The sequence below is a fragment of the Melitaea cinxia genome, chromosome 25 (assembly GCF_905220565.1).
Source record: "Melitaea cinxia chromosome 25, ilMelCinx1.1, whole genome shotgun sequence".
In the NCBI taxonomy this organism is placed as follows: Eukaryota; Metazoa; Arthropoda; class Insecta; order Lepidoptera; family Nymphalidae; genus Melitaea; species Melitaea cinxia.
In genome coordinates this window covers 4,912,422-4,933,118 of record NC_059418.1, presented here as the reverse complement: position 1 = coordinate 4,933,118, position 20,697 = coordinate 4,912,422, and the positions used below count along the sequence as shown (strand labels likewise).

Genomic DNA, 20,697 nt, shown 5'->3' with positions numbered 1-20,697 from the left:
ATCAGTGTGGACTCCATTAGGTTTTTCAGGGTCAAATATGGTAAGAACTGGTCTATCAGTCAGTACGTTTATAATATCTTTTCTAATTTTCTCAAAAGGCGGCGTCTAGGTGATTTTACCCTTACCTGAAGTAAGCCTGTACAAAGGAGCGATTTCTTGAGAGAAATCAGGCACAAACTGTCGAAAATACGAAGCCAAGCCTATAAATTGTCGGAGTTGAGTAACGGTTTGGGGAGGCGGTAGTTCAGTCAAAGCCTTTATTTTACGCGAGTTTGGTCGAACTTCACCAGTAAATATTTCAAACTCCAAAAATTCAACCGTAGTTTTCAAAAAAGAGCATTTTTTTTAAATTTATTGCAAAGCCACACTTTGTTAAAGCCTTAAGAGCTTTGCGTAGTTTATCAATACCTTAATCTACTGTGCGGGATGGAATAAGGACGTCATCGATGTATGTCGCAGCAAAGGTCTCATTAGGGGGCAAAAGAGCTTTATTTATAGCACGTTGATACACTGAAGGTGTATTACGGAGACCAAAGGGCATGGAGAGTTATTCAAACTGTCCGTCGGGAGTAACAAAAGCGGTACGATCGATCGAGTCCTCGTTAACAGGTATCTGATGGAAACCGCTTGCCATATCTAATGACGTAAAATAGTGAGCTGCCACCAATCTCTGAAATTGCTCCGATATCAATGGTAGTGGGTAACGATCAGGCACAGTGTTACTGTTTAACTCCCGATAGTCCACACACAAGCGTTCAGCTCCATCCGTTTTCTTTATCAGTAGGATTGGACTAAAAAAAGGCGAACAGCTCTCGGGAATAACACCAGTGTACGGAAGTTCTTTAATTTTATTTCTGACTTCCTGATGCTTCCCGGAACTAAGTATGTACGGTCGTCGTGGAACCGTAACATAAAGATCGATTAGCCTTATAGATCCCTGTTCGACAACAAAATAATCAGAATTTTTCTTAAGCTAAGAAATTAATGATTGTTTGTGTTCTATCGGTATGTCAGTATCAATTTTATTAAATTTACCTACTTCATACCTACATTACAAACTGACACAACAGTCACCTTCTTTAGTACAAATCGTGTCTCACACACTTCAACAGAAAGCCCTAAGTAAAGCAAAGCCCTACTAATCATTGTGTCAATCGAAATACAGTAGTCAGGCACAACGTAAAATAATAAACAAATCGGATAACCCTGCATTACTACAGTAGTGGAAATTTGGAGACTAGTCTCAATATTCGTACTATCGATAACTATCAAAGTAACTATAGTATTTTGCATTTTGCTCAGGAATCTATTCACTTTACTTTCCTTAAGTAAAGAGCATTCAGAACCAGGATTGAAACAAACTGAAAACTTCTCACCCGTCTCCGTAGAAAAATAATCCGTAGCTGGCTTGATGGCGCAAACATCAACGCAACGCTCGATACGTCCTTCATTTGTAGTAACTTACTTTTTCGGGCTGTGCATTGCAATGTGGTCCTTTGTATAACAAAAATAGTAGGTAGGTGATGGCTTCTTTGCGGTTCCACCATCCTTGTTTGGAATTGTCACCTTTTCACCTGAAACCTCGGAACGCGAAATAGCATTAGTGTTTCGATTGCCTTTGCTAAAACGCTCTTGAGACATGTGCTCAATTTCTCTACACCTAACCTAACCGTGGTTTTTTTTTTTGTATTACTAGGCAAGGTAGCTAAACTGTAACCGCAATGGCTATTTGTAATCTACTGTATTGCACCAAGTGCGTGCATCACTATCTTGTGCATCTGGATTATATTAAGGGAATGTTATCTTTGAATCAGTAAAGTAACAGGTTGTTTTAAGGCACGAATTAATTCCTACATTTAGCGTTGCTACGCTTCGAACAAAATTTTCCAATGATTATTATCACTAATATCATGAAAAATGTGACCTGCTTGCTCCTAGGACGTTTCGGTACATCCCACTTCTGATGAAGGAGCGCCGAGCGAATTCTCAGGATAGTCCGGACTCTCTTCATCATGGTTATTCTTAGCGGGTGCTCTCTCAGAATCGTCCATCATGGATGTTGTTTACAAAGGTTTTAAAACAAATAATTATACCACCACGAAATATTATCGAACTAATTTTAATTGGCAAAATAATTTAAGAAACTGAATTTGAAAAGATTACAAAGAAACAAACTGATTTGGAGCTGATGGGTTTGCGAGTACATGTCACACGTCCGCTGTCAATCCAAAAAGTGACCAGCGACCGAACTAACACCTGACTGACAACTCCATCCGGTGTTTACCTGCTCCAAAATACAATAATCGTAATAAAGCACATAATTCGTTATTAACGTAAATAATTTCACATGGCAACAGTATTAATCAAATCAAAATTTAATTATTTCCTTTAAAATATATCACGCGCCGTTATATATATACGGTCGAATTGAGTAACCTCCTCCTTTTTTTGAAGACGGTTAAAAAAGGATGTTGTTAGGTTATGTACTAAAAGCTAAAAAATAATTTGGTGGTCTACCAGATCGCACCAATCATCTCATCAATCTGGGGTATTGATCAGACAAATATAAAATCGTTGGGCACGTGAAATTTCTATCATAATGTTTACTCTGGATACGCTACACTACTGGATTTTATTAAACTGAATCCTACTGAAAAAACTCATGATTGAACTGAAGATCTCGATTTTATTATAATGTTTGTATTAATTATGTATTGCGTTTTCTAATTTTTAATATTTTTAATATCATATCAAAAATCGACCGTTCCAGCGGGGATCGAAACTGTATCTCCGACTTACCGTGTCGGTGCTTTAGCCAATTAAGCTATGGAACGATGTAGCCGTTAGATCGAAAGTTTTGATACGATAATTTTATATTCGGTTCTAAGCGACCGTGGCGCCGTCTATAGTGAGTTCCTTATAGAACTCGTAACTATACAAAGTTTCATATTACAATGAAAATCTTTTGACAGGAGACGACACCATGCTATTTTTAATTCGTACGATTTATTTTTGTGTTACCCACACATTAGGGAATTCTAAACTATTTCTCATATCATATAAAAAATCGACCGTTCCAGCGGAGAGCGAACCTGCATCTTCGACTTACCGTGTCAGTGCTTTAGCCAATTAAGCTATGGAACGATGTACTTTATTATTAAAAATTGTTTAAAACGTGTAGTGTTACGCACATGTATGGAGCTTACTCCGTAAAAAACAATGTCAGCCCTGTACGACTGACATCTTACAGAGCTTTTTAATGTTTATCTAAGATACAGGTATAATAACTGAGGCAGGACACAGCAGGAAATTTCCTGTTCAAAATATGGATCAGGCCGACTGGGGTAGTACCTCGAACTTACAGAAGATCACAGCTAAATAACACTGCTTTTAAGCAGTGATGTGTTCCTGTTGGTGACCAGAGCTCCTGGAGGGAATTGGGGATAGCGTCGGCAACGCGTTTGCGATGCTTTTCGTGTTGCAGACGTCTATAAGCTACGGTGATAGCTTACAATCAGGTAAGCCGTACGCTTGTTTGCCAATCTAGTTATATAAAAATAAAAATAAAAAATCTATATATTAATATGTGAAGCTGTTGCCGTGTGGTGTCGGTCGAGTAGAATAGCACGACCCCTTTTCTTCCCGTGGGAGTCGTAAAAGGCGACTGAAGGATAAACCTGGCTCAAAATCATCAGGGTCCGGGAGAAGGAAAACTTCATTTGAAACCCGGAATGGGGTCTCCGTCAAGCATTCGTGGCATAGCTCTAAAATGCGAAAGACTCCTGCAGCCGAACTGGCTCCACACGTATCGACTCGTCGTTCCTGGAGGCCTAGCCAGTGAGGTCGAGAGGGTGGTTTCCTGAAGAGTGTCCTAAGCGACACAGTGTATGTCTGACACTGTCTAAATCGTCTGCAATAAACGGACTAAGGCCAATGATGATGATGATGAAGATAAACTTTGTACTCCTTTTTACGAAAATTACGCGGACGGATCAATATGAAATTTGCACACTTTAAAAAAAAGTGCAAAATGCTAATTTTTTGTTAATTATCCTTAAAAATACATTTTATCAATAAAAAACAACATTACAAACATTACCGTGTATTTGACGCAACACGCATATAATAATATATTTTTCGTACCACTTGCTCAAAAAAGTGACATTCTATGCCACAAAAAGCGAACATAACAATAGTCATTTTTTATCTGTTAAAAACATGGAAAGAAAATTGTACTAAATTTCATTCATCCTCTAGGGGGAGAATGTGATTTAAATTTGGAATACTTACCGAAAATACTGAACTACATCTGTATTTACATTGAGTTTGTATATAAAGCATTATACATCTTTTTGAAAAGGGAATACGCTTTTATTATGTAGTTATGATTATTAAATAAAATTGCGAAAACCGGCGAGGCCGTATGAGCTTGATGCCTTTGCTTTTCCGACAAAAAAATATTAGGAATTTGCCGCGTTTTTGTTTTCTTCAAATACATAAACGTTCAGTTTATTATAATTTATTTTTATTGTCATTATTTTTAATAAATAAAAAAATGCTTATCTCATATTATTATTGTGTTAATTTTTTCGCAAATGGTACGAAAAGTTGAGTATTTTCCTCGGTGATAAAGCTGTCTTAGTCTTGGGTGAACTTAAATCCCTCGCTACACTCAGGACTCATCTTAAATCCCTCGCTTCGCTCGTGATTTAAGTTTTTAACACCCTCGCTACGCTCGGGAGTAAACCTCCAGTCCTTCGTTACGCTCGCGATTTAAATCGTCACCCGCGACAGAAAACACTGCTTTATCCCCTTGGTTAATAATCTACTAATATGCGTTCTTTTTTTATTATTATAGAAGTGTACTCGTAGTCTTTGACAACAGAACCTTAATAACGTTCGAACTGATAATTTAAATTAATTATGATCGAATTTCGACCACTAGGCGACCACTAGTAATAATAAATATATCATCAGTTACTGTACCGATTTGAAAAGCAAAAATCAATTTTCGTTTTTATTTAGAGACAATACACATCACACAATCTGTGCAACAAACATGAGTCACATAAATTGTATCTAAATTGGCTTCAAGAGACTTTCATTACATTTAACGATTGATACATCGTTTTTGAAGCTAGGTGTTGATAGCCTGTGATATTGCCTAATAACACCCACTTAGTAGTCTATTTATACTAATATTGTAAGCTGAAAAGTTTTTTGTTCTTATTTGTTTGTTAGTTTATTTATTACTAGCGACCCGCTCCGGCTTCGCACGGGTATAAAATATAATTATAGCCTATGTCATTCACTAATAATTGTGTTTGCTCGCAAACGAAAAAAAAACCGACTTCAATTACATCGAAGAGTAATACAACGTAGATCGACAAAAACCGAATGTGACCGCGACATTATAAAATTGTACAATTATATAATGTTCTACTGTTATTTCTAACATTTTGTTAGCGATTGTAGGCAGAAATTTCATAAAAGGCCCGTCGTCGATTCGCGCGAAGCGCTGACATCGCTTATTACGGCGGGTTTTTTAGTTGAAGCGGATTTATATTGAATTACAGTTTATGTCTTTTTTTATTAAAAATATGTACTGTTCATGTTTTCACACAGCTCCGATGCACGACTGGAGTTTACCCCTTCAGATCAACTGTCTAAATAGGCACAAAAAGGCTTACTAGTCTAAGAAATACATATATTATTACTATATCAAATTGTAAATAAATGAATCTATAACGCCATCTATCGGAACCTAATTGCGTTATTAGAAAACGTCTGAACGCCATCTCTAACAAGGTCATTCGTTCAGTAGATTTTACTGTTCAATTTTTTCATTCCGGGGCCTTAAATGAAAATCGATTCTTAAGGAGAAAACTCCAAAAACAGTCAAGTAAATACGCCATATCAGATATAGCTCAAAAAGTTCGAGTCAAATCTCAATTATATTTAAATGGGACCACATGACAAGCACCACCTATCGATTAAAAAAAGAATCATCGATATCGGTCCACCCAGTAAAATAGTAATGAGGTTAATATAACGTTGGTCGACGTAAAATAGCCAAGTAAATACCCAGTATTAGCGATAACTCAAAAATTAAAAGCTCAAATATATTTATAACGAATAAACTGCTACTCTCTACTCTAGTGGAATATTGTAATTTGATCGATAGTGAACGACGTAATTTCATAAAATTTTGATAGATGGCGTTGTGGCACAGTATTGAACATGACCGCAGTCGTCTTAACATCGTCATGTAAATACGTGTCATCAAAGATTACTCAAAAATTGCTCATTATATCTCAATCATATTTAAAACGGACGACATGACAAGTATTAGCTTTTGATTTATACAAAAAAGATCAAAATCAGTGCACCCAGTAAAAAGATATAACGTATAATACAACGTAGGGTGACGAAAAAACCGTCAAGTAAATACGCAATATTAGATATAACTCACAAATTACTAATCAAATCTCAATTCAATTTGAATGGGACCACGTGACGAATAGTAGCTTTTAATTTATATAAGAAACGTCAAAATCGGTGCACCCAGTAAAAAGTTATGAGGTATAATACAACGTAAGGTGACGAAAATAATGTCAAGTAAATACGCGTTATCAAAGATTAATCAAAAAGTAGTTATCAGATCTCGATAAAATTTATATGTGACCACATGATAAACATCAGCTTTCGATTAAAGTAAAAATTATCAAAATCGATACACCCAGTAAAAAGTTATTGCGGATTTTCAAGAGTTTCCCTCGATTTCTCTGGGATCCCATCGTCAGATCCTGGTTTTCTTATCATGGTACCAAACTAGGGATATCCCCTTTCCAACAAAAAAAGAATTATCAAAATCGGTACACCCAGTAGAAAGTTATGTGGTATAATACAACGTAGGTCGACGAAAAAAGCGTCAAGTAAAAACGCATTATTAGATATAATTCGAAAAGTAGTTGTTAGATCTCAAATAAATTTAAATGGGACCAATCGGCACACACCACCTTTCGAAAATTTGTCGAAATCGGTCTACCTGGTCAAAAGTTCTGATGTAACATACATAAAAAAAAAAAAAAAAAAAAAAAAAAAAAAAAAATACAGTCGAATTGAGAACCTCCTCCTTTTTTGGAAGTCGGTTAAAAAAATGATTAAAATCGATCCAGTAGTTTTGATTTATTCATTACTGCCCGTGGGCCGCACGCGTTAACTTAGAGTAAAAGCCGGCCGGAACCGCCGCAAACGCTACGTACCGCGATTTTTAAATCTGTAATATCTTCGAAAATATTCATTTAAATCATATGCTGTAAAGGGCCATATAGATCTATATTAAATAAAAAATACATTTAAGGTATTTAATTGGATAAGGATTAATGCTGTATTGGTTAAAATCGCTTCGAAAATTAGCCATTATTTGTCGTAAAAAGTAAATGACAAAAAAATGTTATTGTGGGATATCCATAAGAGATAGGTATATACCATCGCGGAGTTTTCTGTAGACCTTTTCAATGTGTACAATACTTAGTACATTATTTTGATAAATCTCGTAGGGTTCAGCCTGTGTTTGCAATTTAAGCGAAAAAAAAAATAATTATTTACGACATAACATTAGAAAACTCAAAAATAACAGTATTTCTCCACTATTTAATGGATGTTATTATACATATAAACCTTCCTCTTGAATCAATCTATCTATTAAAAAGAACCGCATCAAAATCTGTTGCGTAGTTTTAAAGATTTAAGCGTACATACATGTGCAGGGACAGAGAAAGCGACTTTGTTTTTAACCGACTTCCAAAAAAGGAGGAGGTTCTCAATTCAACTGTATTTTTTTTTTTTTTTTTATGTATGTTACATCAGAACTTTTGACCGGGTAGACCGATTTCGACAAATTTTGTTTTAATCGAAAGGTTTTGTGTGCCAATTGGTCCCATTTAAATTTATTTGAGATCTAACAACTACTTTTCGAGTTATATCTACCAGGGCGGGGTGAAAAGTTTCCGGCCTGACCTAGAGATCGTGCTAGCAGGTCTAATTTTTGGTTTGTGTTCTATAGTACTATATCTCACTAGCATTTATATAAATTTTCGGGTCGATGGCTCTGATAGTATACATTTGAGAGGCGCTTGAACAAGACACCTCGATTGCTTACGTGAAAATGGTAAAATCAGAGAAGCGTAAGGTCATCAAATACTTCTATTCAAAAGGCCTAACACCATTTCAAATTAAAGAAGCGCTGGATTCCACACTGAAAGGCTCTTCACCGTCATATTCAATAGTGAAACAGTAGGTTTCTGAATTTAAGAAAGGTCAAACGAGTACTTCTGACGAACCACATTCAAGACGCCCCTTTGAGGTCACGATTCTCGAAATGATTGAAAAAATTCATAAAATGGTAATGGAGAACCGCATATTAAAGTAAGTGAGATAGCTGATGATACTAGGATATCAATTGAACGTGTATGCAATATTTTACATGAACATTTGAGCATGGGGAAGCTCTGTGTTAGGTGGCTGCCGCGTTGGCTAGCGGTCGATCAAAAGTTGACCCGAAAAACTGTTTCAATCAAAAATTTGGCGCTGTACAAGCGCAACCCCAGCAAATTTTTACGTCAATTTATAACTTGGATTCACCACTACACTCCTGAAAATAAACAACAGTCAAAACGATGGATTGGACCAGGTGAACCAACCTGAAAGAAGGCAAAGACAGTTTCATCAGCGAATAAGGTTATGGCAACTATTTTTTGGGATACAAAAGGAATTTCCTTCATTGATTATCTAGAGGAGGGAAAAACTATCAATGGTCAATACTACGCACATTTATTGCAACGTTTAAAGGACGCAGTGAAAAATAAACGACCAAACTTGGCGAAAAAAAATCTTGTTTCACCATGACAACGCACCTGCCCATTCGTCAGTCTTTGCGATGGCTAAAATCAACGAATTGAAGTTCGCATTGTTCTCCCAACCACCATATTCGCCAGATTTAGCCCCCAGCGACTAGTATCTGTTTCCTAACCTTATAAAGTGGCTTGGAGGTAAAAAATTTGAGAGCAACGAGGAAGTCATCGGTGCTGCATATGAGTATTTTGAGGGACTTGATAAATCAGACTATAAAAGTGGTATCACTGCATTAGAGTACTGTTATGAAAAATTTATTAATCTTGATAAAGATTATTTTAAAATATAAAGCGAAAAAAAAACCGAAAAAAGTTGTTTTTATTTATCAGGCCGGAAACTTTTCACCCCGCCCTCGTAATAATGCGTTTTTACTTGACGCTTTTTTCGTCGACCTACGTTGTATTATACCACATAACTTTCTACTGGATGTACCGATTTTAATAATTCTTTTTTTGTTAGAAAGGGGATATCCTTAGTTTGGTACCATGATAAGGAAACCAGGATCTGATGATGGGATCCTAGACAAATCGAGGGAAACTCTCGAAAATCCGCAATAACTTTTTACTGGGTATACCGATTTTGATAATTTTTAATTTAATCGAAAGCTGATCTTTATCATGTGGTCACATATAAATTTTATCGAGATCTGATAACTACTTTTTGAGTAATCTTTGATAACGCGTAGTTGCTTGACTATTTTTTTGTCGATCTACGTTGTATTACTAGTTGATGAAATTGAAGTCGGTTTTTTTTTCGTTTGCGAGCAAACACAATTATATACTATGTAGTGATTTTGTTTGTTTAAACTCTCATGAACTCGATTAAAAAAAATGAAAGCTATAGAGACTGCCGATAGAAGTGAAAACTTAGGACTTATAGTATTAAAATTTGAAATGTCACAATGATTTGAAATTAAACAATTCAAATAATAATCAAACAAAAACACTATTTCAACAATAATGATAAACTATTAAAGACATTGTCAGAAGACATAAAACGTTAGATATCATCTCTCAACTACCGAAACAACCACTCTGGTCTAGTGGTGCGCGTGTTAGCCACCACCCTACACACCGGGGGGCGTGGGTTCGATTCCCGCTCGTGAATATTTGTATTCGTACAAATGTTTATTTCCGAACTGGGTGTCTGCCTTGTGGGTCTCCCCACTGTGCCTCGGAAAAAACCTTAAGTCCCGGTTGTTATCATGTACACCTGATAGCGATCGTTACCCATTGTAGAGAATATATCCGCCAACCCGCGGTGGAGCAGCGTGGTGGATTACATAGGTATCATATGTCAATTATAACAAACTTAAAAAAAGAGGGGTTTCTCAATTCGACTGCATTTTTAATGTGTGTTACTTCCGAACTTTTTTGGTTTTCGGTATATTTAAATTGGGAACTTATTGTACCAATTTTGATGATTCTTATTTTCTTTGAAAGCAGGTGCTTGTCGTGTAAACTTGAGAATATTTATATTTGAGAGAGATCTGCTAAACAGTTTTTGAGTTATCACTAATGATGTGTATAGTACTATGCTTGTCGATGTAATTTGATGTCGTTTTAGTAAAAGTAGCAAACTCTTGAATGCGTGACGAGAGCGTTGCGAAAAGTGTGATCAGGCGAGGCGAACGGAAGTTGAGAGGGAGTATAAGTTAGTAAAGATAGAAAGAGAGAGAATTACGTTTCGTTTATTACTGTAGGAGCTATAGAAGTTTTACTTCAGTCGTGTGGTCTAAGACTCGTTTTTAACCGACTTCCAAAAAAGGAGGAGGTTCTCAATTTGACTGTATTTTTTTTATGTCTGTTACATCAGAACTTTTGACCGGGTAGACCGATTTCGACAAATTTTGTTTTAATCGAAAGGTGGTGTGTGCCAATTGGTCCCATTTAAATTTATTTGAGATCTAACAACTACTTTTCGAGTTATATCTAATAATGCGTTTTTACTTGACGCTTTTTTCGTTGACTTTACGTTGTATTATACCGCATAACTTTCTACTGGATGTACCGATTTTGCTAATTCTTTTTTTATTGGAAAGGGTATATCCTTAGTTTGGTACCATGATAAGGAAATCCAGGATCTGATGATGGGATCCCAGAGAAACCAAGGGAAACTCTTGAAAATCCGCAATAACTTTTTACTGGGTGTACCGATTTTGATAATTTTTAATTTAATCGAAAGCTGATGTTTATCATGTGGTCACATATAAATCTTATCGAGATCTGATAACTACTTTTTGAGTAATCTTTGATAACGCGTAGTTGCTTGACTATTTTTCGTCGATCTACGTTGTATTACTTGTCGATGTAATTGAAGTCGGTTTTTTTTTCGTTTGCGAGCAAACACAATTATTTATTGTCTTTTCTCATCTTTCAGTATTACAACTCTTTTGTTCATAGAATGTAACAGGGCTTCGATCTATTTGTGTATATGCGTGACTCAAGGTTCTACGTACAATTGAAACACAAAGCTAGGAATTTAAAGGGCCTAACTTAATGTCTGAAGTATTACATACCACAATGAGTATTGCCAAGAAATACTCACTTTGGTTTTCACAAGTATACTGTGATATAATAATTATGTTCGCTCGCAAAGGAAATAAAAACAACTTCAATTACATCGACAAGTAATACAACAGGTAGACGAAAAAATAGTCAAATAAATACGCATTATCAAAGATTACTCAAAAAGTATTTATCACATCTCCACCAATATCAAGTGGGACCAAAAAATATCGAAATCAAAATATGGTAATCACTTACCATCAGGTGAGCCATATGCTGTTTTGCTAACCTAGTTGTAAAAAAAGGTAGATGAAAAAATTTCAAATAAATACGCATTATTAGAAACGACTCAAAAACTACTCGTAGGTGTCCCGATCAAATTTAAATGGGACCACATGACAAGTACCAACTTACGATAAATAAATAAAAAATTATGTGGTGTCATGGGACACCAGGTAGGAACGAAGTTCCTTCGGATAGTATAGAAGCAACACAATTAGAAAAAAAAATGTTTAATTTTATATATATTTTCTAGTTCTTGATTTTTTTTTTTTGTTGATCGGTTTTTAATTAAGTGCATAAAAGTATTTAAGAAATTTAGTATTTTAGAAAATAACAAATACCGTTAAATAAAATAAATCAAACAAAAAAATAATAATAATAATTCAAACTATCAAGTGAAATAAGAAAACGTGTCTTTGTTTATTTTTGTCGACAGTATAAAATTGCATAAATAATTTTAAAAAAAGTTTACTAGTAATATTTTAGTCTTACAAACGTCATAATATACAGTCGTATGACTGATATTACGTCACTTCCGTTATATATTTTTCTTACGGTTTTAGTCTCACATTTTTCTGAGTTCGATCGCCCAGCGAAATGTTAAGCCTGTCGTTAGGAACTTTGTTCCAATTACTAAAATTGGTATATGCAGAAAAAGTAATAAGGTAATAAATGTTAAAAAATTGCATTCGAATTGAAAACCTTCATCTTTTCTTCGTAGTCGGTTAAAAAATCAATTAGACATTGAACTTAAACCAAATAATGACAAACGTTTCATTGACATGCGATTAATTTAAATGTAATCAATCGTTTGCCAAGATGTCATTACGACGTGACCTTAATACATCAAACAATGCCATTACTTGGCACACGTACCGGTGGACATGTCACGTTGATAATATGTACTTGTGATTTGCTATGCGTTTAACCGATTTTAAAAGGAAGAAGGTTCTAGATTTGTCTAAATTTATCAACTAACAAGTGGTGGAAGCGGTACAGCGAGATTTGCAAATATCAAGTGACAATATATTTTTCAGAAATGTTAAGGTTTTTATTTTTGAAAAAACTGATTTTGAATATATGTTACTAATGTATGTTACTATGCACGATTATTTCGTGAACAGCTTAATAGTAAAATAAACAAAATGATTAAGTAGGGCGCTCCTCTTTCATGCCGTCATAAAACTTTTGGATATTTCAAGTTTCATTTGTTTTGTGAGGATTTCTCTAATGTAACGGTGCTTGTGCCATGTCGGCAGCGCCTACACAGATGATCGCAGGTTCGATTCCTGCTCGGATTGGGTATTTTTGTTTATACAAATATTTATTTCCAGTCTTGTTGTTAGTCCTTGTGGGGTCTCCCCACCTTGCTTCGGAGAGCATGTTAAGCTGTCGATCTCTCTGAGCAACGATCGCTATCAGGTGTACATGATAATAACCGGACCGACGGCTTAACGTGCTCTCCAAGGCACGGAGATACACAAGGATTGCACAAACACCCAGACAACAGCAAACATCTGTATTGCCAGTATAAATGTTTGTCGTGTGCGGGGATCGAACCCGCAACTGCCAGCACAACAGTCACAAACCCGTTGCTGTGACCGTTGCGCCAACGCGTCAACACGTACAATCGTGCAATTTTTTTCATCTACCTACGTTGTATTACTTGTCGATGTAACTGAAGTCGGTTTTTATTCGTTTACGAGCAAACACAATTATTAATATATTTTAATGATATCAATAAAACACAGATTATTTCGCCTATATCACGTAGAAAGGATCGTAAATTAATTCAAACATTAAAACACTAAGTCACATAATGTATGACTTTTAAAAATACAAATCTAGTAGGCGTCTAAACAATTGATGTTCAATAGTCAGGAAGACCAAAAATATTAAAAATGCGTGTTATATTAATATTAATAATGGTTATTATGTCCGCGTTAGCAGCGAACAAGCATAAAAACTCTTTGACTGAATCTATGGGACAGGAAGTCATTGAAATTGGAGCTCCGCTAAAAGGTACGTTCATATATGTATAAGACTGTGGTTTCTTCTGTGCTGCTTTTGTAGCGTTTCTAAAAATTAAATATGTATTTGAAATGGCTATCTTATAATAATAATACTTAACATAAATATAAAAAAACGAGTGTGCCATCACACGACTGAAGTAAAACTTCCTTAGCCATAGGTCTGCACAATAGGCCTGCACTGTGTCTTAGATATACGAAATGTAACTGATTTTGAGAGAAAGAGAGAAAGAAAATGTCTGCTCGCACCTCTCTCTCTTGGGTCGTTTGCCTCGCCCGATCACACTTTTCGTAACGCTCCCGTCACACAATTACCAGCTTTACTTATATATAAAATACTCGTGTCACGAAATTTCATGTGTATATCAGGTAGGTCTGAGAATTGGCCAACATCTATTTTTCGTACCCCAAGTTATAAGGGGGGGAGGGGAAAATTAAGGGGGTTGATAACATATATCCAAAACAACGTGTGCGGGGTCAGCTAGTAATAAACGATTCGCACTCAACGGCCCTCAGTAGGATTTTCTTTTGTGTCGGGGTCCGGAAACACACACAATACACAAGCACAAACGCCAAGACCACGACAAACGGCCAATTCAATTATTTGTAGTGAGCGGGGATCGAACGCGCATCCGCCCAGCGCAACAGCCAGTCCAGCGACCGCTGCGCTAACGCGTCGTAAAAAAAATTTTTTTTCAACCCCTTAACGAAAATTTTAATTATTTTACCATAGAATGTGAAACCATTATTTTCTAAATATACAACCAAATGATATAAATGTTTTTTTTTTCTTAAACAGAACTACCACCGGATATCGAAGAAGAACCATCGGCTGAGAACGACGACGACAATTCTACATCTACCACCATCAACGTGGCCACTCAGAAAGATATCACCATGATGACAATTGGAAAAGTTAGTAGTTTACATACTAAATAATAATACATTTTGGAATTTCTCGAATGTTCGAAATAGTCGTTATAACGACCTAATATTCAAATATTAAAACAGACAAAATATAAACACTAAACCTCAGACCATTGGAATCTATAGATACTAAGGTATGTCACTCTGCCAACCCTGGTTACTTTAAAATAATAATACAAGTCACTTGATAATACTCGTAATCATAGATATTTTATCCTACCTTCAGTTTTTTGCTTTTTATGACGATATCGTATCATGAACTATTGTATATTACCCACACGCACGACTAGAATTATTGTAAGCTTATAGCTGTTCTTTGTAATGTGTTTCTCATATAAGTGAATTGTTAATTCTTACGAGAATAAATGTATAATAATAATAATAATAATAATAATAATATTCTTTATTGCACACCATTAAAAGATACAAACAAAAGTAGTATAATTAGAGGAAGATGTACAAAGGCGGTCTTATCGCTAAAAGAGCGATTTCTTCCAGACAACCTTTGGGTATAGGACAGCGCATAGAATGTATATATGAGTCTTATACATAGTATATTGTTTTAAATTAGACCGTGTGCCTGTTATATGTTACAAATGTTTCTATTATAGACGGGTTGTCTGTAAGAAATCACTGTCAGTGATAAGAACGCCTTTGCACTTAATTCGGTATGTTTTTTTTTTCTATTGTTTTAATATTCTTATTGTAAGTGTGCAATAAAGAATTAAAAATAATGTTTTTGATCTGAATCATAGATATTTTATTCAGCCTCAAATCAATTTCCATCTCTCTGTCCATGTGTAGTATAGTAACTTACTTACTTAGTATACAACTTACTATACTACACATGTCAATCTATGATAATTTTAAATATTCTCAATATTTATTACTGACCTAACAAGATAGGAAAAAACAGGATCAAGAAACGAAAAACCACCAAGAGCAACTCGACTAGGTAAGTACCTCAACCTTATAGAAAATCGCAGCCAAATAATGCTGCTCACGTGTAATAGCTTCAGTAGTAAGCAAGGTAGCTAGAGCTCTTGGGACGAAATAAGCAACCACTACAATAGTTTTAGATGCGGTTATATTATTTAACCACCTTGATTTTGATTTTTAAAATCCTCTCCTATAAAATTCACATGCAAATCAAATTTATTACGCAACACTAACTGCCAAGGTACTTAGAGGACGCCATAAGATCTCATTTTAAAACTTCAATTAAGTATAGGAAGAAAGTTATAAAATATAGATGTAATAATTTGCCATATCACGTAAATGCCGTAGACTCCATTAGTATTTTAATGGGAGACTTAAGCAATATAACGTATCAAGTTTCACTGTGGTTTTCTCTATGTCTTTAATCGAAATTAAAGGGTTTTGTTTTTTTTTATCTTCTCACTTTTCTTGCGCGTAGTTACATGATTTACAAAATCACTGGTTAATGATTTTATGATTTTAGATTAACATGGTTATTATTATTACTAAAATTATTCGAAAACGGGATATTTACCATGTATTTTTTGAAAAAAAAACCTTATTTTATAGATTGATCAAGAAAAAAGTGCCAGAAAGTCCGGTATAGAAAAAGACGAAGATGAAGCTAGAATAGAGAAGGAACTGGCCGACCTTTACAAGGATTCCTTGGGTTAGAATGTACAATTAACTTGCTCTGTCATTATTTTATCTGTTTTTTCAATACTCACTGACTTCAAATAATAATTGTGTTTGCTCGCAAACGAAAAAAAACCGACTTCAATTACATCGAAGAGTAATACGACGTAGATCGACGAAAAAATAGTCAAGTAACTACGCGTTATCAAAGATTACTCAAAAAGTAGTTATCAGATCTCGATAAAATTTATATGTGACCACATGATAAACATCAGCTTTCGATTAAATTAAAAATTATTAAAATCGGTACACCCAGTAAAAAGTTATTGCGGATTTTCAAGAGTTTCCCTCGATTTCTCTGGGATCCCATCATCAGATCCTGGTTTCCTTGGGAGGAAAAAAGGTTTTTTTTTCGTTTGCGAGCAAACACAATTATTCCATTGTTTTTACTTCTACGCATAGAAATATTAAATAATGTAGACATACTGTGAAATATATTTTAAAAATCTGATTGAAAAAAGGAGAACTACTTTATTTTTCTAAGATTTATGTAAGATTACATAAAGTATGAAATTTTAAATTATCGAATATTTTATTTTAACTAAAAATATCTTATTTCAGACTACAAGGCCGATAGCGCTGAGATAGTAAAGGAAACTCGCAAGCCTAATGATACTACCGAGTCTACCGAGAAACCTATATTGAGAGCACGGAACAAGTAAGAAAATATAAAAGAGAAAATTTTTAATTTTTAGAGGAGAGGTTATGAGTTTTACAGAAGTCTGCAATAATTTCTGCCGGTTAAGCAAGTTGCCGCACCATAAATTAAAGGAAAAGAGAAATATCCGAAATATCTTTCGGCTGAACTTTTGTTTACGTACGCACGTTTCGGCTTGCACTGCTCATCGTGCTTGCGCTGCCCCTCGCAGAATACGACCCCGAGCCATGCCTCTTTTGGCCCTAAGTTTAATGCCTGTTTCCAATAGATTAAAGTTCATGATCTAGTTTATGAAAGAATTTTTGGGGGTACGAGAAATAGGTTGTGAAGTTCTCGTCCACCATTGCAAAGGGAAGGATCCTCCGACCAGACAGGTGTAGTGCCTGGTGTGCTAACGCCCCCGACGGTTGCTGTCGGGTTCTTGTATATATATATACTCAATCGCTCTGAAAACTTTGATAGTGCGATGTAGGATACGTCAGTTTTTCTTCTAGTTATGTAGTTCGTAGTCACGCGATAGATGTCGCCACAAATTCTTTTTCACCGTCGAATTTTACTTTATTTATGGGGTATATCTATTAGCTACTGGTCAATCTAAGAATTGTAGTTTATTTGAGTTGTAACAGGGCCAAATTGCTTTATTATTTTACCGCCTACTACCGCAGAAACTAACGCTAGTCTAACAACCCCTCTGGTGTAGTGGTGCGTGTACACGCCTAAAATACCGACGGTTTTGCGGATTCGATTCCAGCTCAGGATGTTTGTCCTCCCCGTGTGTGTGGGTCTCCCAGTCATGCCTCGGAAAGCACGCTAAGTTGTCGATCCCGGTTATCATAAATACCTGATAACAACCACTACTCATAGTAGGAAATATATCTACCAGTCTGCAGAGGAGCAACGTGATGGATTAAGCTCCGAACCTTCTCCTTTACGAAGAAAAAGGCCAATACGCTGGGTATTGGTAGGGGGATGTTACAGGCAGTATTATCACTATATTCATCATCATCATTAAGTAAGTCTATTCGTAATTTAAGTCCAGGATTATTACATTTATATCTATGTCTTGCTTCATAGTTTTATTTTCGAAAAGCATTCAAAATACTCATATACGAACAATCAAGGAAAACGTCAAAAAAAGGTAATTTAGATTAAACTATAGATTAAATTATCATCGTACTATTATTATTTACAGCTTCAAATTCCAACCGGATTCGAATGATCCAAGAGAAGTTGCTATGTTCCGCACCTCGATCGATGAAATAACCTGCAGGAAGAACAAACTTTCTGGTGTGGTGAGTACTAATATTTTATGCTATATTGGGCTTAAATAAGAAGTCAGGAAAGAGCCTAAAAACCATTTTTATACTATTAGAAAGGTAAACGAGGGTACGGTACACCTCATAGTGTGCGGTTACAATTGTCTATGGACTCCTGCATTGTGTTTTTGGTATTACAAGAACGTTGCCCACCTTATCCCAACCCTCCCCAGAAGCTCTGGCCACCATGCTCACGATAGGAACACAACACCACGTGTGAGCAGTATTACGTGGCTGTGGTCTTCTGTAAGGGTGGGGTACTTTACCAGTCAGGTTGCTCCAAAATACCTGTTGTGCTTAACCTCGATAGGAATTACGATTAGATTTACGATTCGGTGTGTAACCCCACTGTTGGTCATATGTCTTTTTCTCTGTGTAGGAGTGTTGGCGGGTATATTCCCTACCATGAGAAAACAATCAGGTATTTGTGATGACCACCGGGACCGGTAGCTTAATGTGCTCTCCAAGGCAATACCCATAAGCACAAACGTCCAAACCGGAAACCAATATTTGCACTAATAGATGATCCATCGTGAGTGGGTATAGAACCCGCAAACCACCGGTGTTTAGGTGCCTACACGGTACGCGCACCGCTATACCAGAACGGTCGTAATTCGAGAGAGATAGGTCGGATCAATGTGACTTCTAGTGAGTTTGCGTACAATTTTATTCTATTGAGTATCGATCATCATTTAGTGTTTACAAAAACAACTGATACATATTGTTTGACGTTCTTTCCAATTAACACCAGAAAAGTGTTTTGTTTTTTATATGTGTATACGACTATTGACGCCGCGTTGGCCCAACGGTTACAGCCATGGATTGTGCCTGTTGCGCTGGCGGTTGCGGGTTCGATCCCTGCACATGACAAACATTTGTATTGGCCGTACAGGTGTTTGCCGTGGTCTGGGTGTTTGTGCAGTCCTTGTGGGTCTTCCCACCGCGCCTCGGAGAGCACGTTAAGCCGTCGGTCCCGGTTGTTATCGTGTACACCTGATAGCGATCGTTACTCATAGTAGGGATTATATCCGCCAACCCGCATTGGAGCAGCGTGGTGGATTAGGCTCTGATTCTTCTCCTACATGGGGAAAGAGGCCTATGCCCGGTAGTGGAATATTACAGGCTGAAGCGATACGACTAGAGTATCAGACAAGCGTGCCTAATGGTAAGCATAGCCTTTAGACGCCTGCAACACCAGAAGCACCCCAAGCGCGTTTCTGACTCTACCTCAGGACCCCCTCAAGGAGCTCCCCACCTTACTCACCACAGGAACACAACATTGCTTGAGAGCAGTAGTATTTGTCTAAGGTCTTTGGTCCGTTGGCGCAGTTTGTAGTGACCCTGCTTTCTGCTCCGAGGATTGTGGGTTCGATTCCCACCCCGAGTCTGGGTGTAATATAAATATTTATTTATATATTTATATATGTATTATTCATAAGTATGTTTATCGAAAAAAAAAAAGTAGCTATATACCAGTTGGCTGTTACCTATAACACAAGCATTAAGTTGTTTATTTTAGGAACAGACGACCGTGTGTGTATTGTGTAGATACATATACTTACTTACTTATCTTTTGGAAGGTTGGGGTACTACGAGCTGCCTCAAATTTGATCAGGGTATTTCCTGAAAGGGCCTCGTAAGATTTAATTAATATCTTTCATCATTATTACAGCCTATACAGTCCACTGCTGGACATAGGCCACCACAAGTTTACGCCAAAAATAACGTGAACTCATGTGTTTTGCCCATAGTCACCACGCTGGGCAGGCGGGTTGTTGACCGCAGTACTGGCTATGTCGCACCGAAGACGCTGCTGCCCGTCTTCGGCCTGTGTATTTCAAAGCCAGCAGTTGGATGGTTATTCCGCCATCGGTCGGCTTCTTAAGTTCCAAGGTGGTTGTGGAACCTTGTTATCCCTCAGTCGCCTCTTACGACACCCACGGGAAGAGAGGGGGTGGCTAAATTCTTTAGTGCCGTAGCCACACAGCACATATATATTAATATCTTTAAAGAAGGTTTATAACTTATTTTTAACAAAATAGATAGATAATAAAATCTTATTTTTCCACAGACCACAATACCAACTTCAAGAGGAACCGTTTTTTCTAAAATAGGGTTATATACAATAATTTCTCTTCAATATATACATATGTAAAATTACATTTGTTTCGAAATTAATAAATAAAAAGCTACAATTAAACGTGAAGAAGTTTTTTATTAATGAAAACTAATACATATATATCTTAGTAATATAAATGTGTTATGATATTATTACATACTAGCTGTGCTTGCGACTTCGTCCGCGTGAAATGTAACGAAATAGTTATTGTTCAGTTCGTAGTTATAAAATAAATAAATTTCTAAAATAAAAGTTGCCTAAGTTACTT

General features: G+C 36.2%; 1 protein-coding gene and 1 long non-coding RNA gene across 3 annotated transcripts; one reads left to right on the top strand and one right to left on the bottom strand.

Moving 5' to 3' along the window:
* Positions 1-2,741: 2,741 nt before the first annotated feature.
* Positions 2,742-3,146, bottom strand: LOC123666294. The gene is made up of 2 exons (XR_006745206.1): positions 3,093-3,146; positions 2,742-2,782 (listed from the first exon to the last, which is right to left on the bottom strand). It is a non-coding gene; the product is annotated as an uncharacterized LOC123666294 (long non-coding RNA).
* A 10,252-nt stretch (positions 3,147-13,398) lies between these two features.
* LOC123665943 lies at positions 13,399-20,505 on the top strand. Of its 2 annotated transcripts, none has more exons than XM_045600167.1 (6): positions 13,399-13,727; positions 14,535-14,650; positions 16,211-16,310; positions 16,898-16,994; positions 18,187-18,286; positions 20,382-20,505. In XM_045600167.1, exons 1-6 carry the CDS (start codon positions 13,607-13,609, stop codon positions 20,463-20,465), a joined length of 618 nt encoding a protein of 205 aa, XP_045456123.1. In that variant the 5' UTR covers positions 13,399-13,606; the 3' UTR covers positions 20,466-20,505. The 2 variants fall into 2 exon arrangements, with proteins under 2 accessions (XP_045456123.1, XP_045456124.1); XM_045600168.1 differs by lacking the exon at positions 13,399-13,727 and adding an exon at positions 14,022-14,104.
* The last annotated feature ends 192 nt before the right edge of the window (positions 20,506-20,697 follow it).